At 39.0% G+C, this 19,135-nt stretch overlaps 2 protein-coding genes across 4 annotated transcripts in view; one reads left to right on the forward strand and one right to left on the reverse strand.

The window, feature by feature from the left end:
- Window positions 1-432: 432 nt before the first annotated feature.
- tbce (tubulin folding cofactor E) lies at window positions 433-8,614 on the forward strand. Of its 2 annotated transcripts, XM_063013190.1 has the most exons (17): window positions 433-510; window positions 2,123-2,258; window positions 2,345-2,429; window positions 2,523-2,699; window positions 3,551-3,636; window positions 3,743-3,842; window positions 4,011-4,113; window positions 4,719-4,795; window positions 4,902-4,994; window positions 5,115-5,179; window positions 5,814-5,878; window positions 5,973-6,125; window positions 6,699-6,852; window positions 7,106-7,174; window positions 7,280-7,339; window positions 7,434-7,525; window positions 8,262-8,614. In XM_063013190.1, the coding sequence occupies exons 2-17, from the start codon at window positions 2,159-2,161 to the stop codon at window positions 8,355-8,357; spliced, it is 1,575 nt and encodes a 524-aa protein (XP_062869260.1). In that variant the 5' UTR covers window positions 433-510; window positions 2,123-2,158; the 3' UTR covers window positions 8,358-8,614. The 2 variants fall into 2 exon arrangements, with proteins under 2 accessions (XP_062869260.1, XP_062869261.1); XM_063013191.1 differs by lacking the exon at window positions 433-510 and having other exon boundaries at window positions 2,174-2,258; window positions 2,534-2,699.
- Window positions 8,615-10,714: 2,100 nt separating this feature from the next.
- The window catches only part of nid1a (nidogen 1a), a 30,185-nt gene continuing 21,764 nt past the window's right edge, over window positions 10,715-19,135 (reverse strand). The window contains exons 13-20 of one of the 2 annotated variants that reach the window (XM_063012584.1): window positions 18,844-19,080; window positions 18,464-18,636; window positions 17,208-17,334; window positions 16,660-16,831; window positions 14,394-14,551; window positions 14,154-14,277; window positions 13,345-13,457; window positions 10,715-12,232 (exon numbers count right to left, since the gene is read on the reverse strand). In XM_063012584.1, the coding sequence (XP_062868654.1) occupies window positions 12,105-12,232; window positions 13,345-13,457; window positions 14,154-14,277; window positions 14,394-14,551; window positions 16,660-16,831; window positions 17,208-17,334; window positions 18,464-18,636; window positions 18,844-19,080 (1,232 nt within the window). In that variant the 3' untranslated portion in view covers window positions 10,715-12,104. The other variant, XM_063012585.1, reaches the window with a different exon arrangement.

Below are 19,135 nucleotides of genomic sequence, written 5' to 3' on the forward strand. Positions count from 1 at the left end.
CTGACGTTCCTAGCCCCTTTTCAGATTATTTAAGATTTTTGATTAGGAATTTTCTCGCAAAATTATTTTATTTAAGGATGTGTTGGTTGACTAAAATTATTTCAGAATTTAAAGTTCACACGTTTATTCACATATTTAGAAATGTATACTGGTGTTATAGTTCCTTGGCCGGACTGTTTAGCGGACCAGCTGTGTGTCCTAATCCACAAAATATTCACTACGTAGTGCCCTACGCAAGAAAGTTTAGAATTTGTCTAAGTAATTTTCGTAAGCCTAAGCAAAACATTCAGTTTATTATTAAAATTCTGTAATTTAGGCAAAATAAATGTGACACTTATTGTGAAAAATTTGACAACACTGGGCATCTTTCGACACTTTATCTTTGTAGTCTACAAAGGAAGCAGCGTTTGATTTGGGACACAGCGCAGGATTCACTATTCATGCTCCTAGCAGTACTACTGACAGAACAGACGTAAATACAGACTTCCATGCAGTATAGATTTCTCCCAGGTATACATTTATGTTATTTATATGTATTTCTGTGTAACACAACTTTATATAAACCTTGTTTGCAGCGGTTTATGTCAGTTTGATGAAGAAAAATATGTTAAAGCAGTTAAAATAAGCTAACGGAGCTGGCTAACTAGCCTCCCATCCAACTAACTGCTTGTAATGTTTATGTAATTCATGACAGTGTTGGAATTGTAACGATTTCTTCAGCTTTTCTTCATGTTTCTGTCACTAAATGATTGGAACACACGTATTTGTCTATGCAAAGCATATATTCATTTCATTTTTGAAAAAATGACAGCAGTTTTATCATTTAACTCTGTGCCATTGCCCTGTAATTCATTATTAGTGATCATGTTTGACTACAGCTGGTGACTTGACTGGTAAATGGAACAGTGGTCTCTTTCCAAGGTCAGAAACAAACCCCAAACAAAACTAAAATGTCTGAATTGATGGGCGCAATCCAGGCACCACAAAACAACCCTGTCATGATTTATTTATTTATTAGGATTTCAACGTCATGTTTTACACACTTAATGACAGGTCAGGTAGCTGCTTACACAGGATTCATCAGTTCACATCACATGCAGGTCTTTGGACTGTGGGAGGAAACCGGAGCTCCTGGAGGAAACCCACGCAGAACCTTCTTGCTGTGAGGCGACAGTGCTACCCACTGAGTCACTGTGCTGCCCCAAACCTGCCATTAATGAAAGCATGTTGGAACATGAGTGACACTGTCCAAAGTCAAGCAAGCTTTACACTACCACAAGTTTCAAAGCTGCAGAGCTAAAAAGAAGTAGATCTAAAATAGGAACTGTAAAACTTGACTGCTGTCACATGAACAGAGAGACTTTAAAAATACTCCTCTATTCATGAGGTTACAATTTGGATTTTGGCATGTCGTCAAACTGGCCATAAATTTATGGGCACAGAGAAATCACCAGGAGCAGTCAGTCGTACCAACTAATGTAGCATTAGGACACACATTCCACAAAGTTAAATGATGTTAGAACTTTTATACACCATTTATACAATTAATACCTTTAAGTTGTTATTCTTATCATTGTTGTTGTTTTCTGACAGAGCAGTTTATGACTTTATTCAGAAAACACATCAAATGTATAACCTTGCTTCATGAAGTTGGGTCAGAGCATGCAAAACCTAGTTAGATAAATAATTATTTATCTTCAGTAATTGCATTCATTTCTCCGACTGTACTTTAAGTAATTATGGTCAAATAGTTATTTTATGTTTTATTATGTTCCATTCAAATGTAAAATGTTTCTATATTTTTTATTTTCCTTGCACAATTGTTCCTGAGCATCACAACACACGGTTAATGTACTCCTGCTGCTGACATTTGTACAAATGATTTGAAACTTGAACTTGATAATATTAACAACTGTGCATTACAATTTAATGTTATATTTTTTAAATGGTTAGTTGCAGAGATTGTGTTTAGCATATAACTGTACAGTGTTTGTCTCTGGTCAAATCATGAGTTTTACTTTCAGATGTTGTAGATTTTAATTGAATTGTAGTAGAGTTATGTGTGTATTATTTATTAAATATACTAACCTCTGTATTAAACTGACTACATGTCACTGTTTAGTGTGAGATGAGGATCCAGCAGTAGGAGCAGCGCTTAATGGATCAGCAGGTTTCTGAAGACGATCTGGGTCGACGGGTATCCTGTGATGGAGAAGTGGGCACGGTGCGATACGTAGGTCCGGTTCCTCCCACAGCAGGTGTGTGTCCAGGGTCCAGCTCTGTGAATGGTTTAAACAGCAGGTGTAATGTTTTGTTTAGGATCCTTACTTTTATATAATTGAAGGTTTGTGGCTTGGTGTTGAGTGGGACAATCCAGAAAGAGGCAAACATGATGGAAGCCATGAAGAAGTCCGCTATTTCACCAGCAGGTAATGATCACGACAGGAACAGTCGTCTCTCATCATGGCCCGTTTTATTGATGATGTGTTGTGTAAACTTTGTGTGTGTTTCTGTCTCCTGAGACACCCAACAGGTGGATCGTTTGTGCGACCGAAAAAAGCCAGTTTTGGTGTGGATTACCTGACCGCAGTGAAACAGCGCTATGAGATGGAGCTGGATCAAGCGATTGGGGAGGAAGTCACCATTTCTACCAAAACTGTGAAGATGGTTGGGTTTGAATCCATTTTAAAAAAGCAGAGGTGATTCTGAAAGTCACATGACTCATTATACATTATAACGACTCGTATATTTAATACAATACAGACCAGTGCAGGACAAAGATTCTGCATCAATTACTAAACAAATAAGTGTTCACAACAACAATCATTTACAGTCCAGGCTGTATATAATATGTATGAAATATTTAAGTTCATGAGATCTGAAGAGGGGGTTGTAGATGTGTCCCACCACTGTTTCACAAAGCCTAAACTGCTTTTATTTAACTTTATTATAAAATCGTGGCATTGTCAGTAAAAAAAAATGTCATGATGACTACTGAGCTTTGAAACCGTGATTGTGTTTTGGATTGGACTGCTTATATACCAGACCTGGGCGGCACTGTCGCCTCACAGCAAGAAGGCCCTGGGTTTGATACCCTTGTTTGTTGAGTTTGCATGTTCTCCCCATGTCTGTGTGGGTTTCCTCCGGGGACGTGCAAGTGAGGTGAACTGGAGATAGAAAATTGTCCATGACTGTGTTTGAGATTATAAACTTGAATTGATGAATCTTGTGCAACCAGTAATTATCTGTCCTGTCATGAATGTAACCAAAGTGTGTAAAACATGACGCTAAAATCCTAATAAATTAATAAATAATAAATAAATAAATATACCAGACCTTAACCCAGTGAAGATGCTGTGACCTTAAAAGGATGTTCATTCAGCAAATCGCAAAATGTTTTAAATGTATTTTGTTTATAAAATTTAATGTGGTGCTGATACAGATTAAGTCTTTAATGTCCGGTCTCTGACATCTCAAACGGTTATTCTTCAAGATGTTCTGTTAATCCCCTTCCAGTGTTATATTGTTGAATGTGCTGCTGTTTTTGCAGAATGGAGAATCTTACAGAGATCGTCCTGATGAATTGTGAAGTGTCCAGTCCCGGTCCTGAAAATGAAATCAGAAAATACACACCCAGTATCCTTTTAGCCTAGAATAAACGTAAAACTGAACTGTTCTCTGTTTGTTGTTTGTATTACGTTTGTATTACAGAGAGTCGAGTGTTTCTTTAACAGTTTTTTAGATGCTGTTTCTTTAGATCTGTCAGGAAATCTTCTGAGCTCCTGGGAGGTCGTTGCTGCTATTACAGAGCAGCTAGATTATCTGCAAGTACTCGGCCTTAGGTACGAATTTATTTGGCCATCTATTCATCATACACATTTACTCATCAATCTATCCATCCATCAAGCATCTATATATAATTTATCTGTTTGCACTTTATTCTAGATTTTTTTGTTTATAGAATCAAGCAAAACTAAACTTCCTGGATTTATTTTCTTTTTCCACACCAGTAATAATCGACTGCAGATCAGCCCAAACGTGTCAAACCTCAGTCATGTCTTCTCTCGACTAAGGGTCCTTACACTTAACAGCTGTGCTATCAACTGGTCTCAGGTACTGGACAACACACACTCACACATTTTATCCCTTTATACACACTCTCATGTAACGGGGACAAATCAGATCTTTCAGATTCCACTTTATTTTAGGTAAATTTTATGAACTGTGATGAAAGCATAAACTACAGCAAAACTCTTACATTAGGGACCGTGGTAGGAATCCTGGTTCTGCCATGCAACCATTGTAGAGCCCTTGAGCAAGGCCATTAACTCTCTCGAATTCAAGGGCAATGTACAATAGCTGCCCCTGTGCTCTGACCTCAGCGTCTAAAGATGCTGGGATACGTGGAAAAAGAATTTATTTGTACTGTACATGTGTATATGTATATATGACAGATATGTATATATGACAAATAATAATAAGCTGTTCCAGCTTTGCTAAATTATCCTTATCTATAACTAGGATGCAGAAGACATTATCTAATCCTTCTGTAGAGCACAGCGAGTGGGAAGCCAGTTGGGTTATGGCTTGGAAAATGTTAATATCTTGCTTGGTTGCTGAAATGTATTTAGTAATAAAACATCAGTGTCCTTGTTTGCAAAAATGGCTTCCTAGTAAACAGGAATCGTGATCCATAGTGCTTCTTTTTTCATTGTCAGGTGCTCCAGTGCGCCTCCATGTGGCCACAATTAGAAGAGCTTTATCTTAACAACAACGATATAACGGAATTGCAAAGGTAACGAATTAACGTGATTAATCAAGGAATTAAGTCAAGTGTTGCTAAAGTCAGATTTATATACATACGTTTAGGTGTAATGATTATGTCATTGTTTCATTTTCAGGCCAGTCGATGTGCTACAAGGTTTAAAAGTTCTTAATCTATCCAACAACAGTTTAATCCAGGAAAGTTTACTAGAAATATCACATCTGTCCAGGTATTATATACTTATATTTTTAACTAATCTAAGACTGTAACATATATATATATTAGCAATTAGTACAGTGACATGATGGCTGATGTTTTATGATTATTATTATTTGGTCTGAAATTGCAGGTTGGAGACACTTATTCTTTCAAGCACTGGAATATCTGTGATTTACTTCACTGACACAGTACCAGGTAACAGAGAGCCTAAAACCATTTAACTGTTTTCTTTTCAATTATAAAATAATAATAGTAATAATAATTAGGCAAATATGATCTGGATTTATCAAAACTCCACAACTCTACATAAAAATAATGCTGTAGTTCTACTGGCCAATAGATTGCAGGTTTCTACTACATACAAATTTATTAATTTAATTAAATGTGTCCCTACAAAACTGTATAAGGTGCAGTAAAAAAAAAGAAGCAGTGCCAACCTGACCAGGCGCCTATCAGACACAATTTGCTGGGCCTGAGGAAGAGAAGATCCACTAGGGTTTCTCTATATTGCTGCCTGGTCTTTCAAAATCCACTGCTGGCTGGTGTAAAGAAGTGGCCAATGACTTCACACGTGTCGTAGGAGTGCGTGTGCTAGTCTGCAGCCCTCCTTGGTTGGTGTGTGGGTGTTGCAAGAGGCTGAGGAGTTGTTGTGGGGAGTATGTTGGCTAAAAATGATCATTGATCATTAATGTAGTCTGGAAAATGAGCACTGCCTAAATAAAAAAATATATGAGATGGTACAAAGTGCTTCTTGGCTTTAAATAAATAATGTTTGTGTTAAATTTCCTGTAGAGTTTGCGTTAAATAATGCATATTTATAATTAACAAGGTGCCAAGACATCAGCGTTCCCTGCACTGAAGATTCTTTTACTAGATGACAATAAAGTTGCTCAGGTAAGAACTATAAAATGATGTATTACACCAAACGTGATCCATCCAACACTCTGTAATAATAATCGAACATGATGTTTCGCTCATTCTTCATCAGTGGGATGTAATTAACGAGCTGGATAAGCTGAGGAGTTTGGTGCAGTTGTCCTGTAAGAGAAATCCTGTGCTGGACTTGGAGAAGAACCATGAGACGACTCGGCAGCAGTTGATCGCACGCATCAGCCAGCTGGAGATCCTCGACAGGAGTCAGGTGTGCTCGATACATCAGTGATAGCCTAAATAACTAATATGTTAATGATTTCATGAATAATTGCATTTGATGTCAGTATATGTGGACATTAAGTGGAGCTGCTCTCAACACTTGTGACGATAACAGCCTCCACTCTTCTGGGAAGGCTTTTGATGATATGTCTGTCTGCAGGAATTTGTGCTTATCAGTTTAAAAAGCATTTGTAAAGTCATGCACTGATGTTGGATTAAAAAGGCCTGACTGACGATCAACCGACCAGTTCATCGCAATGGTGTCCAGTGTGGTTGAGGTCAGGGCTCTGGGACCTGTTAGGAATGTATGTTGGTAAATGGCTGAGCACAGGGTCAGCCATTGTATGAAGCCCCTGGAGCAGAGAGGTTTAAAGACCTTGCTCAAAGGGCCCAACGGTGGATGCATGGCAGAGCTGGGATTTGAACTCTCAACCTTTTAACTGATAGCCCAAAGCTCTCTGTACTAGGCTACCACTCTCCCTAATGGACACAGTACATTTTAATATTATCTGCTTCCATTATTTGATAGAGATAACATGACAGTTCGTGTGCCCTCTTTCAGGTCCTGCCGGAAGAGAGGAGAGGTGCTGAGCTGGATTACTGCAAGAAATTTGGACGTGCTTGGCTTCAGGCTGGGGGCCACGGTGACCCGCACCAGAACCGACCCAGTGCAGAGTTCATAGCCCAGCATCCCCGCTACCTTACACTAATACAGAGTGAGTCTGCACATAATCCACTTCCAGGTTCACTTCAGGCTGCACTCGAACCTGAAGCACTTCAGTTCACTTTAGGCCAGTTGTACCATAGCTGTGAATGTAATGGACTAGTAATCTAAAGGTCACTGGTTCAAGCCCAACCACTGCCTGCCAGGTTGTCACTGTTGGGCCCTTGAGCAAGGCCCTTAACCCTTGATTGCTTAGACTGTAAGTTGCTTTGGGATTTTTGTCAATGATTTGTTTGTTTGTGTAGAGTACGGCGCACCAGAGGAAGATGAGCTCAAGGAGGAGAAACCGTTCGCTCTTAAGGATCAACTGCTGAGTGAGTTCCCTCCTCAGCTTGTAAACTTAGTAATCCAAGTTATTGCTAAAGTGTCTCTCAAATAAAAGTAAAACCACTTAATTATTTTTCTTGCTGTTTATTCAGCAATTACATTCAAGTGTCCTGAGGATGCAGACAGGAAACCCTTACAGAAGAAGCTTCCAGGTAAACACCATTACACTCAGTGGTTTTTTTTATTAAGTTAAGTCCATCAGGAATAAATTGTAAGTGATTATTTCTCTGCTGTTGCTTTATACAGGCTCTATGATCATTCAGAAAGTAAAGGGGCTGCTGTATAGATTATTGAAGTTACCAGGTGCAGAACTTCGTCTCACCTACACCAGCTCAAAGGTAACGGGTTTAATAAGGAGAGTTCATCCTGTCTCCTGTGATCAGCATGTACTGCACAATACTGTCCATCAGTTTAAAGCAACATTAAACCCCAAGTGCGCTCAGGTGGCGTATCAGACTATTACAGTAGATAATTACCGCTGAGATTCAAACCTGGAGACCCGGCGTCTATACAGAGACATGACTGGCCATGTCTGGGTGGGGTGGCTGAGGTCCCGCAATGGCTTGGCTTCCTGTCTAGGGTGTATTCCTACATTCTGCCCAGTATTTTCAGGGAAACCTGACCCACTGTGACCCTGGCCAGGATCCAGCTGTGGAATTAATGTTAAGTTTAGCAAATACATAAAAATTGTGCACTGAAATATACAAACGTTGTGCTGTAATTAGATAAATAGATAAATTCCTCTACGTATTATCCCCCCCTTTTCCCCCCAGAGATAGCCAGTCAGTCTGTGTGGAAGCCTGACTGGCTGATAGCACAGCTGAGATTCAAACCTAGATAATTTTCATCATATTATATAATAATTATGTAAGTTATTATTTATATATACTGTATATATGCAACCTCTGGTTATTTTACATTCTCTGAATTGTACCTTTGATATTCAGAAACCAATACATCTTTGATCAATAAATGGATCACTGTTTACATTTTGCTACTCATAACTGTTTCAGAGCTTTACTTTCCTTGATTGTAGTTTGTGTGTGTTTGTTTATTTGTTCTGTCATGAAATAGATGGAGGGTAAAGAGATCGAGATCGATAACGACCTGAAGCCTCTGCAGTTCTTTTCGATAGAGGATGGAGACACAGTTCTGGTGCGCTGGTCCTGAGGACACTGCTGATGGACACTAATAGACTCGGCTGAAGCTAGTCACTTTTTAAGCAACACTCATTTAGAACTCTGTACAATCTGTTTGCTTTTTTCCTCTCTCACACCAACTAGAATTTACTGCAGAATTTACAGAGCGAATGGAGGATCCGGTTCACATGGGCGTTCTGGTCTTGGTGTCATTGTATCACGTCATGCTAATAAAGAATGATGTGGGGACAATAAAACATTATAAATTGATAAACATTTATAAATTGACATCAGATTAGGTGTTTTTTCTTGCTAAAACGGAATGTTTTTGTACCATTTGTCACCAGATGGCGCTGTATAACCGAGGTGAAACGTTTAACTAAGGGAGTTTGATCAATGTTAACTTTGCAATCAAACGTTAATGCTAATCAGTTAGCAGCATGCAAACGACAACGTGATAATGCTAATGCTAGACACATTTCACGTTCTTTTTATCCCTTTAAATGAAGCTGAATTGTATTTACTGAACTTAAATTAAAATAAGAGTTTTCTCTGTAGCTAAATTATAGTAATTTGCTCAATAAATGTTTGGTGTTCTTTGTTTTGCACTTGCCTTAAAAGGCTAATTTCAGTTTTTTTTGTAAACAAGTATAACAAATATCACCACACACTATTTACATTTCATTAGTTGAATAATTAGGTAGTTTAATTAGGTAAAGTGTATTTACAGATATAAGCTCAAATGTAGGTCTAACTTTCTGGTTACTGAATTTTCATTTTGTTCACTTTCTTTTGATGAAAAATGGTGTCTGTGATTCCTGCAAATTAATGTAATATATAAAGTTTATTACATTAATAAATGTACTTTTTATTCGCCCCAAAACTGTAGTGGGTTTTCTCATGCACATGATTAACTAATTAACACAAAATCATTTTCGTCGAACAATCAGTCGTCAAAGCATATTGATGATACATTCACCTCATGAATCATGACACACTGCTCTCCCCTACATGAAAGTAAATAAGCTGTTTTATAAGTGAACAGTATTGGCACTGGTATCAGTATTGGCGATACGGGCCCTGCATTTACTTGGGATCGGATCGATTAAACATTTTTGCAGTATCGCACACTACTGCAGACCGATGTGAGCTTTAATCCTCCTGATGGTGCATAGAGCACATTCTGTTATATACACACACGTCACATGTCTTTGGATTTTTGACTTTTTAAATAAATATAATTATTTGTTGCTGCCATAAAGCAAGTTTTGCCTAATTTAACAATTCCTCAGATGTGTATGAAAAAAGCCCAACACATTATCTTGTCTGTATCAAGCTGTGGGAGAACTCAAATCCATGATTTATCAACCAAACAGCAAGTTATTAATCTCACTCCCTCTCTGAGTCATTTCCCTAAAGCTTTATATAATATCAGTAAGCAATGCCAATAAAATATAAGATCTATAGGGGACATTTTACGATAGTTTCTTTTTTAACAGCTGGATGTTGTTCTCCCCGTGTCCGCATGGGTTTCCTCCGGGTGCTCCGGTTTCCTCCCACAGTCCAAAGACATGCAAGTGAGGTGAATTGGAGATACTAAACTGTCCATGACTGTGTTCGATATAACCTTGTGAACTGATGAACCTTGTGTAATGAGTAACTACTGTTCCTGTCATGAATGTAACCAAAGTGTAAAACATGACGTTAAAATCCTAATAAACAAGCATAACAGCTGGATGTGGTTTGAGCAGAGTGCAGTATATATTCATCATGTATTTACAGAAAGATTTTGGGAGAGGTAGAGATTACCTGTACCTCCAGTACAACTCCAGAAACCTTAGAAGAAACTTTTCACAGTAATCATGTCTTGATTGCTGCATTTTGTGTGAAGGTACACTGCATATATTTGTGTGTTTTTTTTTGCCATATCATTACTTTAAAAGCAAGTGATAGCATATAGGCGACACAAATCTAGTGTAAACAATAAAAAATGATTCACTGCCTTCTTGTTGGCCTTCTATCTTTGTAAGCTAAGTACCTTTCCCCGTGTTGAACCTCTCTAGAGTAAACTCCCTCCAATCGGATGTGGATTTTCATATCTGTTAACGTAAGCTGAAACATATGGCGAGGGCCGAGTTATATTTCTTAGATGTAGAAACCATCGAGGACATGCAGCTGTGAATTACACGCTGTTTCTCAACACATCAGCACAGAAGGGAGGACTGTTCATCGTTCGACAGCTGCTAGTCGTCAAACGTACCCCCACCACCACCGGCACAAATTTCCGCCTGGTTCTCACGATATTAAAGATCTCGTCACAACCACTGACCTTAGATCTGCCAATCTGATCAGTATGACAACATTAAATAAATGCAATCTAGACAGAGCTTAGGAAATGTTTTTATTAAACAGCTGTAGAGAAGTGGACATGACCCAGTGTTTCCTGCCCCAGCTGAATACACAACACGTACATGTAACTTTTTAAAGCACATAAACGTAGAGTGTATGAAGCATCTACATTCAACACACTCCCCAGCACGGCGCGGCCAGATTAGATCATAAATAGATGTAAACTTTAAAAGTAGTTGTTTATCCAAAATTTTAATTCACTCAGTTTTTCTTTACCCTAAATGTCAATAAGCCAAGACATGTTTGGTGTTTGGAGTTCGTTTAGAGATCGTTTTTAGGAATTATACCCACCTAGTCTCACAAAATTCCACCTTGCTCAGACCTGCAAGATTTATGACCTGCCAAGTATTGCTAGATTCTGTCCTAACCACTTTCACAACATTTTATCCTGCCCACTCCCACATAGTTAAATTTTTGCAAACTTTCCAAAATTCCATCTCATCCACTCCGCGTATCTTCCAGCCTGCCCTCTTTTTCGCGAAATTGGCTTACCCAGGCCCACAAGATTATGTCCTGCTTACAAGATCTTGCAAGACCTCAGTCTCCTATTACTGCAAGATTGATTTTATTTATTTTACAATACAAGTGGCTCTTTTGGAACAGGGTTAAAAAACAGCATAATGACCAATAAAAAACCTTAACGCAATAACAATATCTAACAGTATCCAATAACAAAACACTTCCTCCGACCTCCTGACACAAACACAGCAAAAAAGCAAAGCTCTGGCATTTACTTTTTACATTTAAATGCAGACGAATGGATCTTTATTACCCACATTTTACATCAAGTTTTTGGACATGTACTGGTTAACAGAATCAAAATAATAATAATAATAATATAACCTGATATAATTATACTGACCTCAGTTTCACAATAAATTTTTGGTTCAAGCCCCACCAATGTCAAATTGCCACTGTTGGGCCCCTAAACATCCTTCAACTGTATTTGGTAATGATTGTATTGCTTTGGATAAACTGCTCTAAATGCCATAAATGAATAAGTAATCATTAATCATTTAGTCTAGCTTAACTAGTTGCCCTTGAACAGTTTGAATAGCACCATGTAAACTCTTCCCTTTTATCTGCAGTCCATCAAAACTCATTTTCTTTCTTTGATCTTGAGATTTTCTCTCAGTATGAACAGAACTCTTATATAATCAGACACTGCATTACACCAGATCTGCAGCGTCCAGGGATGAAAACGATGACTGGGGTTTAGTGGTTGGTCTGGAATAAATCTTCTCTTTCTAATTACCATACATAGTGTTTATTGTCCATCATGAATCGTGTGGATTCAAATTCGTTTATGAACAGGCGTCTCTGTCCTGCTTCTTGACGACTCGCCTGCGTCTTCTTCATTATGACGTTCTCAGAGGTTACGATCCCTCTCGATACACGAGCCGTCGCTGGCGTCGGGGCAGCGGCAGGTGAAACCGTTTGGCCGCGGCAAACACAAGTGTGAGCATCCACCGTTATTGTTGGAGCAGTAGTTCACCTCTGCAGCAGAAAAGAAAAACACACAATATAAATGTGTTGTATGATTTACTCAAATATGATTATTATGTAATATTCTGATCTGTACATGTGTTAACGAACCAAAGCGTCACTACAACTAAATTATTAATTTGCTTAAAAAAGAGATAAATTAAGCTCGAAGCATCAGTTATAGACCAGTTTGCCAACACATTATTACCCTAATGAGTCATTTTACTTTCATTTTTGATTTAAAGCTCTGATTTGTAAAGAGTCAATAAAAACACTTCATATTTCCAACCAGTACAGATTATCTGATTGTTAGTATGATTATAATGAACTGTTATTTAATTAGGACTAGTAAGAGTTTCGACTGTCTTTATCTCTCTGGGGTGTTTTATTATTATTATAATATGCTAATTAAAATATATTTTTAATAAGTAGTAGCTAATAGACAGCATGATAAGAAATAAAGCAACACATTATATGTAGCCTAGATATTATAATTGTTTTTTTTTTTATTATAATCTTATATACTTCAAAATTGACACCTTAATGTGCAACTAAAGTTTGTAGCAAGTTAATAATTGGCAGCAGCCTCAAAGCACATGGCAATGTAAAGCCTGCTTGACTGTAAACAGTGTCAATCATGGTTCAGCGTCTGCTGTTGGTGGTTTTTGGATTACATCCGACTATTCAGACAAATCTCCTGTCAGCATAGGATGAAAAGGGACTTTTGGTGACTATAAATCAGCGATGGCGTAGTAGTTAAGGTACTGAACCTAGTGATCCAGCTACTACCAACAAAAACATCTGCTAAATGTTGTAATGTTTCTTCAAGACACTGGAATAAGACCACTGTATATATATATATACTTCCATATAAGGAATTAAATCACCATGCCACAAAAATAACTTACATTTCTACACCACCTATTCATCCAAGTTGCTGTCGGTATCTTTTGACCCAGCAAACAACAAAATAAAAAATGGAAGTACTGTGTACTTATGTTCTGTTTTTTTCTAAATAAGTGGCAAACACGCCACAGTGGTGCTCACATTCACAGACAAATAGTCATACAGCAGCTACAATCCTGGCATTATGGTTTTGCTAATAAAAATGGAAAAAGCCAAACCTTGGGGGCATTGTGGGAGAGTGGTGGTGATGCCATACAGGCGTGATCTCTTCTGAGGCAGGAACTCTTCGGCCTCTTTCCCTGTCACATGGTCCACAGATACCACAGCTTCCCTAGAAAAGCAAAATTCACACGGCTCATTCAGTCGTGTCCATTTACAGTTTCTTTTCTGCACTGGAGTGAGTTCTAGGAACAGAATTCTAGCCAGGGAGTATACATATTACTAAATATATACAGTTTCTCATGGTACACGCAACTGAAAGCTTATTTATGATTTAAACAGATCATAAATTCACTGAGCTCTGGAGATACAGAAGATACTGATCTCTGGGGTTAAAGGTTAAACCAGGCAGCACATTCCAGCATGGACAAAAATACCAAAGATATGAACACAGATGTGAGAGCAAAGTACATAAATACTAATATACAATACAAAGACTCATGCAATGTTTCTACCAAGACTTTTAAATAATAAATAAGGAAATTTTTGGACTCTGGGAGGAAACCGGAGCCCCCGGGGGAAACCCACGCAAACCCGGAGAGAACATGCAAACACCACACAGAAAGGACCCCGACCCACTCACCTGGGGATCAAACCCAGGACCTTCTTGCTGTGAGGCGACAGTGCTACACCCTCATTTCTGAATCAGTATAAAACTAGTAGTAGTACCAGTATAAAACTCAATACCAATTAACATGTTGCTGTGATTAGGTGTACACTACTTATGAAACCAGTCCCATTTTGGGCCACACACTGAGATATTACAATTATTTTTATATTAAATATAAAAGTGCTTTTGTATCAATACCTTCTCCAGTCAGTGTAGTAGAGGTTTCTTCCGTACGAGACGATAGAAAAGGGGTAGTTTATTCCTTCCACCACCTTCTTTCTCAGACGAGTGTACGGGTCGATACACTCCACCTTACGTGAACCTGCAACACCCATTTAGAACCCAGCATGTTCATACAAAAGGAGACTTCTAGACTGAGTAAAAATAATCATCATTTCAACTACATCATCATAAAACATAATGCCCAGTGTGTCCAACCTGCATCTGCCCAGCACAGCTGCCTGGCACGAGGGTCATACGCTAATCCATTAGGAAGTTCCAGGCCATCCTTCACGAGTAAGGTCCTGTCTGTGCCGTCCATGTTGGACATTTCGATCTTGGGGCTGTTGCGGTTCCAGTCTGACCAGTACAGACGGCTGATACAGTGAAAAGATAATAAAAAAATAACAGATTATTAGATTTGATACTCTAAGCGAGATCATTTCACCTTTAAAATTTGCGATTATTTTGATTATTTTAGAGAGTATTTTGATCCTTGTTACAGCTCTTTAATCCTTTTTTGTCTTTCACTGTTGTTTAAAGTGATGTGCACGTACATTTAATTAGATTTTAGTAACACACCCCTGGACAGGACGCCAATTTAGACATAGCCAGTCATGTCTGTGTGTAGACACCCGGCCAGCCGATAGCACCGTTAAGGATTCAAACCCTGCATCCCAGCAGTAGTGGGCTAGTGTAATTTACCACTGCGCCACCTAAGCATCCCATAAATTCATTATTAATGGTAATTACATGTACATTTAGTAAGCCTTTATTCAAAGTGACCAAATACATTACAAGCAATTGAAAGGCCTGACAGTGGCAACTTGGCAGTGTGGCTTGAACCAGCAACAACAGTCTAGTATTTAAACCACTGAGCTACCACACACCTATTACTGGGAGCATGAGAGTAATGCAAACACAAAAGCATATGAATTACTGCATGTGAGATGTTTGTTAGTGTTTTTGGTAGGTAACCACAACAGTTACCTACTGTCACGCTTGGAGCCTCAGGGTGATCCTGTGCTCCAGTGTGCCACGCCCTTCTCTCCCCAGTCTCCAACCAGCCTCCCTCTCCTGATTGGTTAGCTGGGGCTAATTAGCCCCAGCTGCTACTATTTAGGAGAGGCTCAGGGAAAGGCTGGTTGGAGATTATTGAGTGTAACTCTGTCTGTTTGCTCCGTCATGATAACTCTGTCTGTTTGCTCCTAGTAACTCTGTCTGTTAGCTCCTGGTATCTCTGTCTGTTAGCTCCTGGTATCTCTGTCTGTTAGCTCCTGGTATCTCTGTCTGTTTGCCCCTGGTAACTCTGTTTTACCTTCCTCCTAGCTCCTGTCGGTCAGTTTAGTCTGTTTCGTCCGTTTAGTCTTTGTTCAGTCCTGTTTAGTCTTGTTAAGTCTGTTTAAACTGTTTAGTGTGTTTAGCAGTTGCCCCTTTGTTTGTTAGCTCAGTTTGTTAGCCTTTGTTTATTAGCTTAGTTCATGCACGTTTAGATTAGTCTGTTTAGCCACGTTAGTCTGTTTTACCCTGTTAGTCTGTTTAGCCCTGTTAGTCTGTTTAGCCCCGTCAGTCTGTTTAGTCCTGTTAGTCTGTTTAGCCCCGTCAGTCTGTTTAGCCCTGTTAGTCTGTTTAGCCCTGTTCAGTCTGTTTAGTCCTGTTCAGTCTGTTTAGTCCTGTCTAGTTCTTGTTTAGCTTAGGGTTTAGGTTTCCTGTGTGTTTAGTTTAGCTTTAGTTAGCTTAGCATAGGTTGTGTGTTTGGTTTTGTGTCCTGTCTTGTCTTTGTTATCATTAAAATATCGTTTCTATCACACATCTCTGCGTTTGTGTCCGCCCATCCTGTCCGTCTAGCCCACAAACCGTTACACCTACCAACAGTAATCTCTGTTCTTGTGCTTCTCAAGAATAACACACATGTGGTGTTTATACTATAACCAGATATTAACGTCTTGGAATTTAGCTGTTTGTTGAGACCAGTGGTGTTTATTAATATATGTAAATTCTCAGTGTCCAGTGTTTTAGAAACATTAGCAGGTCAGAATAAACACCAGATAAACACAACAGAAACCGAATACAATTATTACATGTTATATTGTTACTGTGACAATATCCAAGAAAGAACTACAAGCAGGAACTCACACAGCTTGTGACCGAGAGCGCTTATTAAAGTATCTTGCAGTTCTACACATTTCAAGCAAACACAAAGCTTAAACATAATGGATTTTAGATGTTGCTGCATGAACCTAAGTGCTGTGTATTCATCAACTAGGAAAGTAAAGTGTTCCCTGACTGTTAAGATTCATTGCTTTTATAAATTTTTCTTTGTATTATCAATATCAATTACTTACGATATCAATTTATTCACATTATTTTACCATCCAACATTATATCTATAAAATACTTTAGCTTTGATGATGATGAAGCCCCGGGCTCTGGTTACTTTTAAACCCCTTTTTACCACCCTGTGTGTTTCGAGTGCAGTACATACCCGTTCACGGGGTCAGCGATGATGGCTCTCGGGTTTACAAGATCAGTATCGAAGAGAACACGCCGATGCTTTCCGTCCAACCTGGACACCTCAATGTGATCTGAAACTGAGTCGGTCCAGTACATGTTGCGGGACAGGTGGTCAATCGCTAATCCTTCAGGACTTCCCAAATCTGTAAAATAAGATTTCAGTTTATTTGTCTACATGCTGTTACATAAAGACAATAAAGGCAAGGCACATGAACGTCACTGCAGTTTTTACATTTCAGTTATTTCTGAAAGACGTTTTCTGTGATTGAATTATTACAAGTTTGTTATAAATACACCTAATACTTTTACTTATATATGCGTATATACCTTTTAGTTTAAACCAGCAGATAACAATGAGCACAATGAGCATTATATAATAATATAATTAGATTTTTTCTTCTATTTGAAGATCATAGTGTTGTTTAACATATGTGTGACTTTATGCATCTCGTTGGCTACCTGATGATCACGGCTCAGGTAAAACACGGCTTTAAAGCTCTGAGCTGAATAATTAAGTACCTTTAGTGATGATGGCGGTGGGATCTCCTCCCTGAATGCTGGCTCTGCTGATGGAAGGCTGTGTGATATCAGTCCAGTACACCATCTTGTCCACACAGTCGTACGCCACGGCGATTACCACTTTATCCTGCACGACACAGCAGCAATGCAATGTTCATTTCTCGGTATAGTCCACGGGTAAATAAACATTTAAACCCTTTACAGTGAAGTTTCACACTGTACAACATACATGAAAAAATGCTGCACAGCTTGTGGTGTTGACTAGCTACAGCTGTCCAATATATGTAAAATACAGGTACCTTGAAGTTTTTCATTGTTTTGTATGTTAAGTTTTCGTTTCTGTACTATTATTTTTACTTTGTACTGTATTTTTACTTTGGGGCATCATCCATCCTTCCATGCATCCATCTGAAGGTGGCTGTAGATCATTTTGAGGTTAATATTGTTTAACTTGAATCTGTATATAAATAGACATGGAATATATTAAATAACACTTTTTTCTTCTTGCTGAACAACAAAATGTGTAAAGATTCACACATGTAATTTTTCATAAAGAAGCTGCTTTATGCTTCTGGTTGCACTTTGTAAAAGAAGGAGCCAAGGAACTCAGACAAGTCCGTAGAACCAGAATCTTACAAAATCTACCCCCATGTTTACAGTTGGTAAGTACAGATTGGTAAGTAAACATGTGAGAAATGACATACAGCACGCTGTATTTAACCCATTTATAATGTAGTTTATTCTGAATAGAGAACAGTACAAATAAATGGTTTAATGTGACTTGAATTGGTAAAACTGCAAACCACAACACGAGATTCCTGTCACACTCTGTTCATCATAACTGCTGCGTTTCATCAACAGAACTGCATCGTCGAGATGGAAATTACAGGTTTATTTTAAGCTTCGGGTAACTCGTGGGTAGCACTGTCGCCTCATAGTGAGAAGGTGCTGGGTTTGATTCCCAGGTGAAGCAATCCGGGTCCTTTCTGTGTGGAGTTTGCATGTTGTCTACATTGATCTCCTTCGGGAGTCACGCTAGTCTCTGTGTTAATCTTCCCATCTGCACCTCAACCCACCTGTCTGACCTTCCAACCTTCAAACACAGTTAACCGTGCCCGTCGGACAGCCAGAGGAGGTTTACTGATGGTTCTGGGATTATATCCGACCATCTGCATGTATATTTAACCCATCAGATGTTAATTATTCTATCATAAACAATACAGAAATGATTAAAATGCCATGACTGGATAACTCACAGGTAGGTGCAGCATGGTCTTAGCCTCCTCCTTCTTCATGTTGTTGCCATCAAACGGGATGTGCTCAATTTTGCCGTTTTGAGCAAACAGCAGACTTGCTCCTGGAGCCAGTGGACTAACATCAGGCCTGGGGGTTGGACCAACAGGGTGGATAATCGCGTTATGGTCCAAACCTGGAGGCGACAGCAAATGAATGAATATGCAGACAAAAGGAACACTGAACTTGGTTGGCTCTTACTTCTAGGTCACAGCTAGAACTGTGTGTGTATTAAAATCCTGAACCTGGACTTGTTTGACAGTAATAACAATGCAACATTCTACAGAAGTATAATGACAGAACAAAATTCCTGCAGTAGGTGTGTTTATGCGTCTGCACTTACACATCGGCTGGCTGCCATCTCCAACTCGGGTTCCGGGGATCTCCCGGCCGTTACGGTCCACGCACCAGCACTGCCTGATGCTTTCGTGGCACTGCGTGGGCGTGTAGTCTCCGTTAGGGTCACACTGGGGCACGTACTGACCTACAGCCGGGCGTGGACGGAAAATGCCAAATCCTCCAGATGAAGAGGCTGCTAGTGCTGACTCTCGTTCCTGTTCACACTGCGTCTTCTCGTGCTCTGAAACACAAACACACACATGAGTGCATTAAAAACTCTGGGTTTTCTGAGTGGG

This window comes from Trichomycterus rosablanca, chromosome 17, assembly GCF_030014385.1.
Source record: "Trichomycterus rosablanca isolate fTriRos1 chromosome 17, fTriRos1.hap1, whole genome shotgun sequence".
NCBI lineage: Eukaryota > Metazoa > Chordata > Actinopteri > Siluriformes > Trichomycteridae > Trichomycterus > Trichomycterus rosablanca.

What these genes read in the sequence shown, in the direction of transcription:
- tbce (XM_063013190.1), top strand. Translation starts at nt 2,159, where the DNA reads ATGGATCAGCAGGTTTCTGAAGACGATCTGGGTCGACGGGTATCCTGT. An exon ending in ATGACAATAAAGTTGCTCAG is followed by an intron (nt 5,879 to 5,972) that starts GTAAGAACTATA and finishes ATTCTTCATCAG; the next exon opens with TGGGATGTAATTAACGAGCT. An exon ending in AGATCCTCGACAGGAGTCAG is followed by an intron (nt 6,126 to 6,698) that starts GTGTGCTCGATA and finishes GCCCTCTTTCAG; the next exon opens with GTCCTGCCGGAAGAGAGGAG.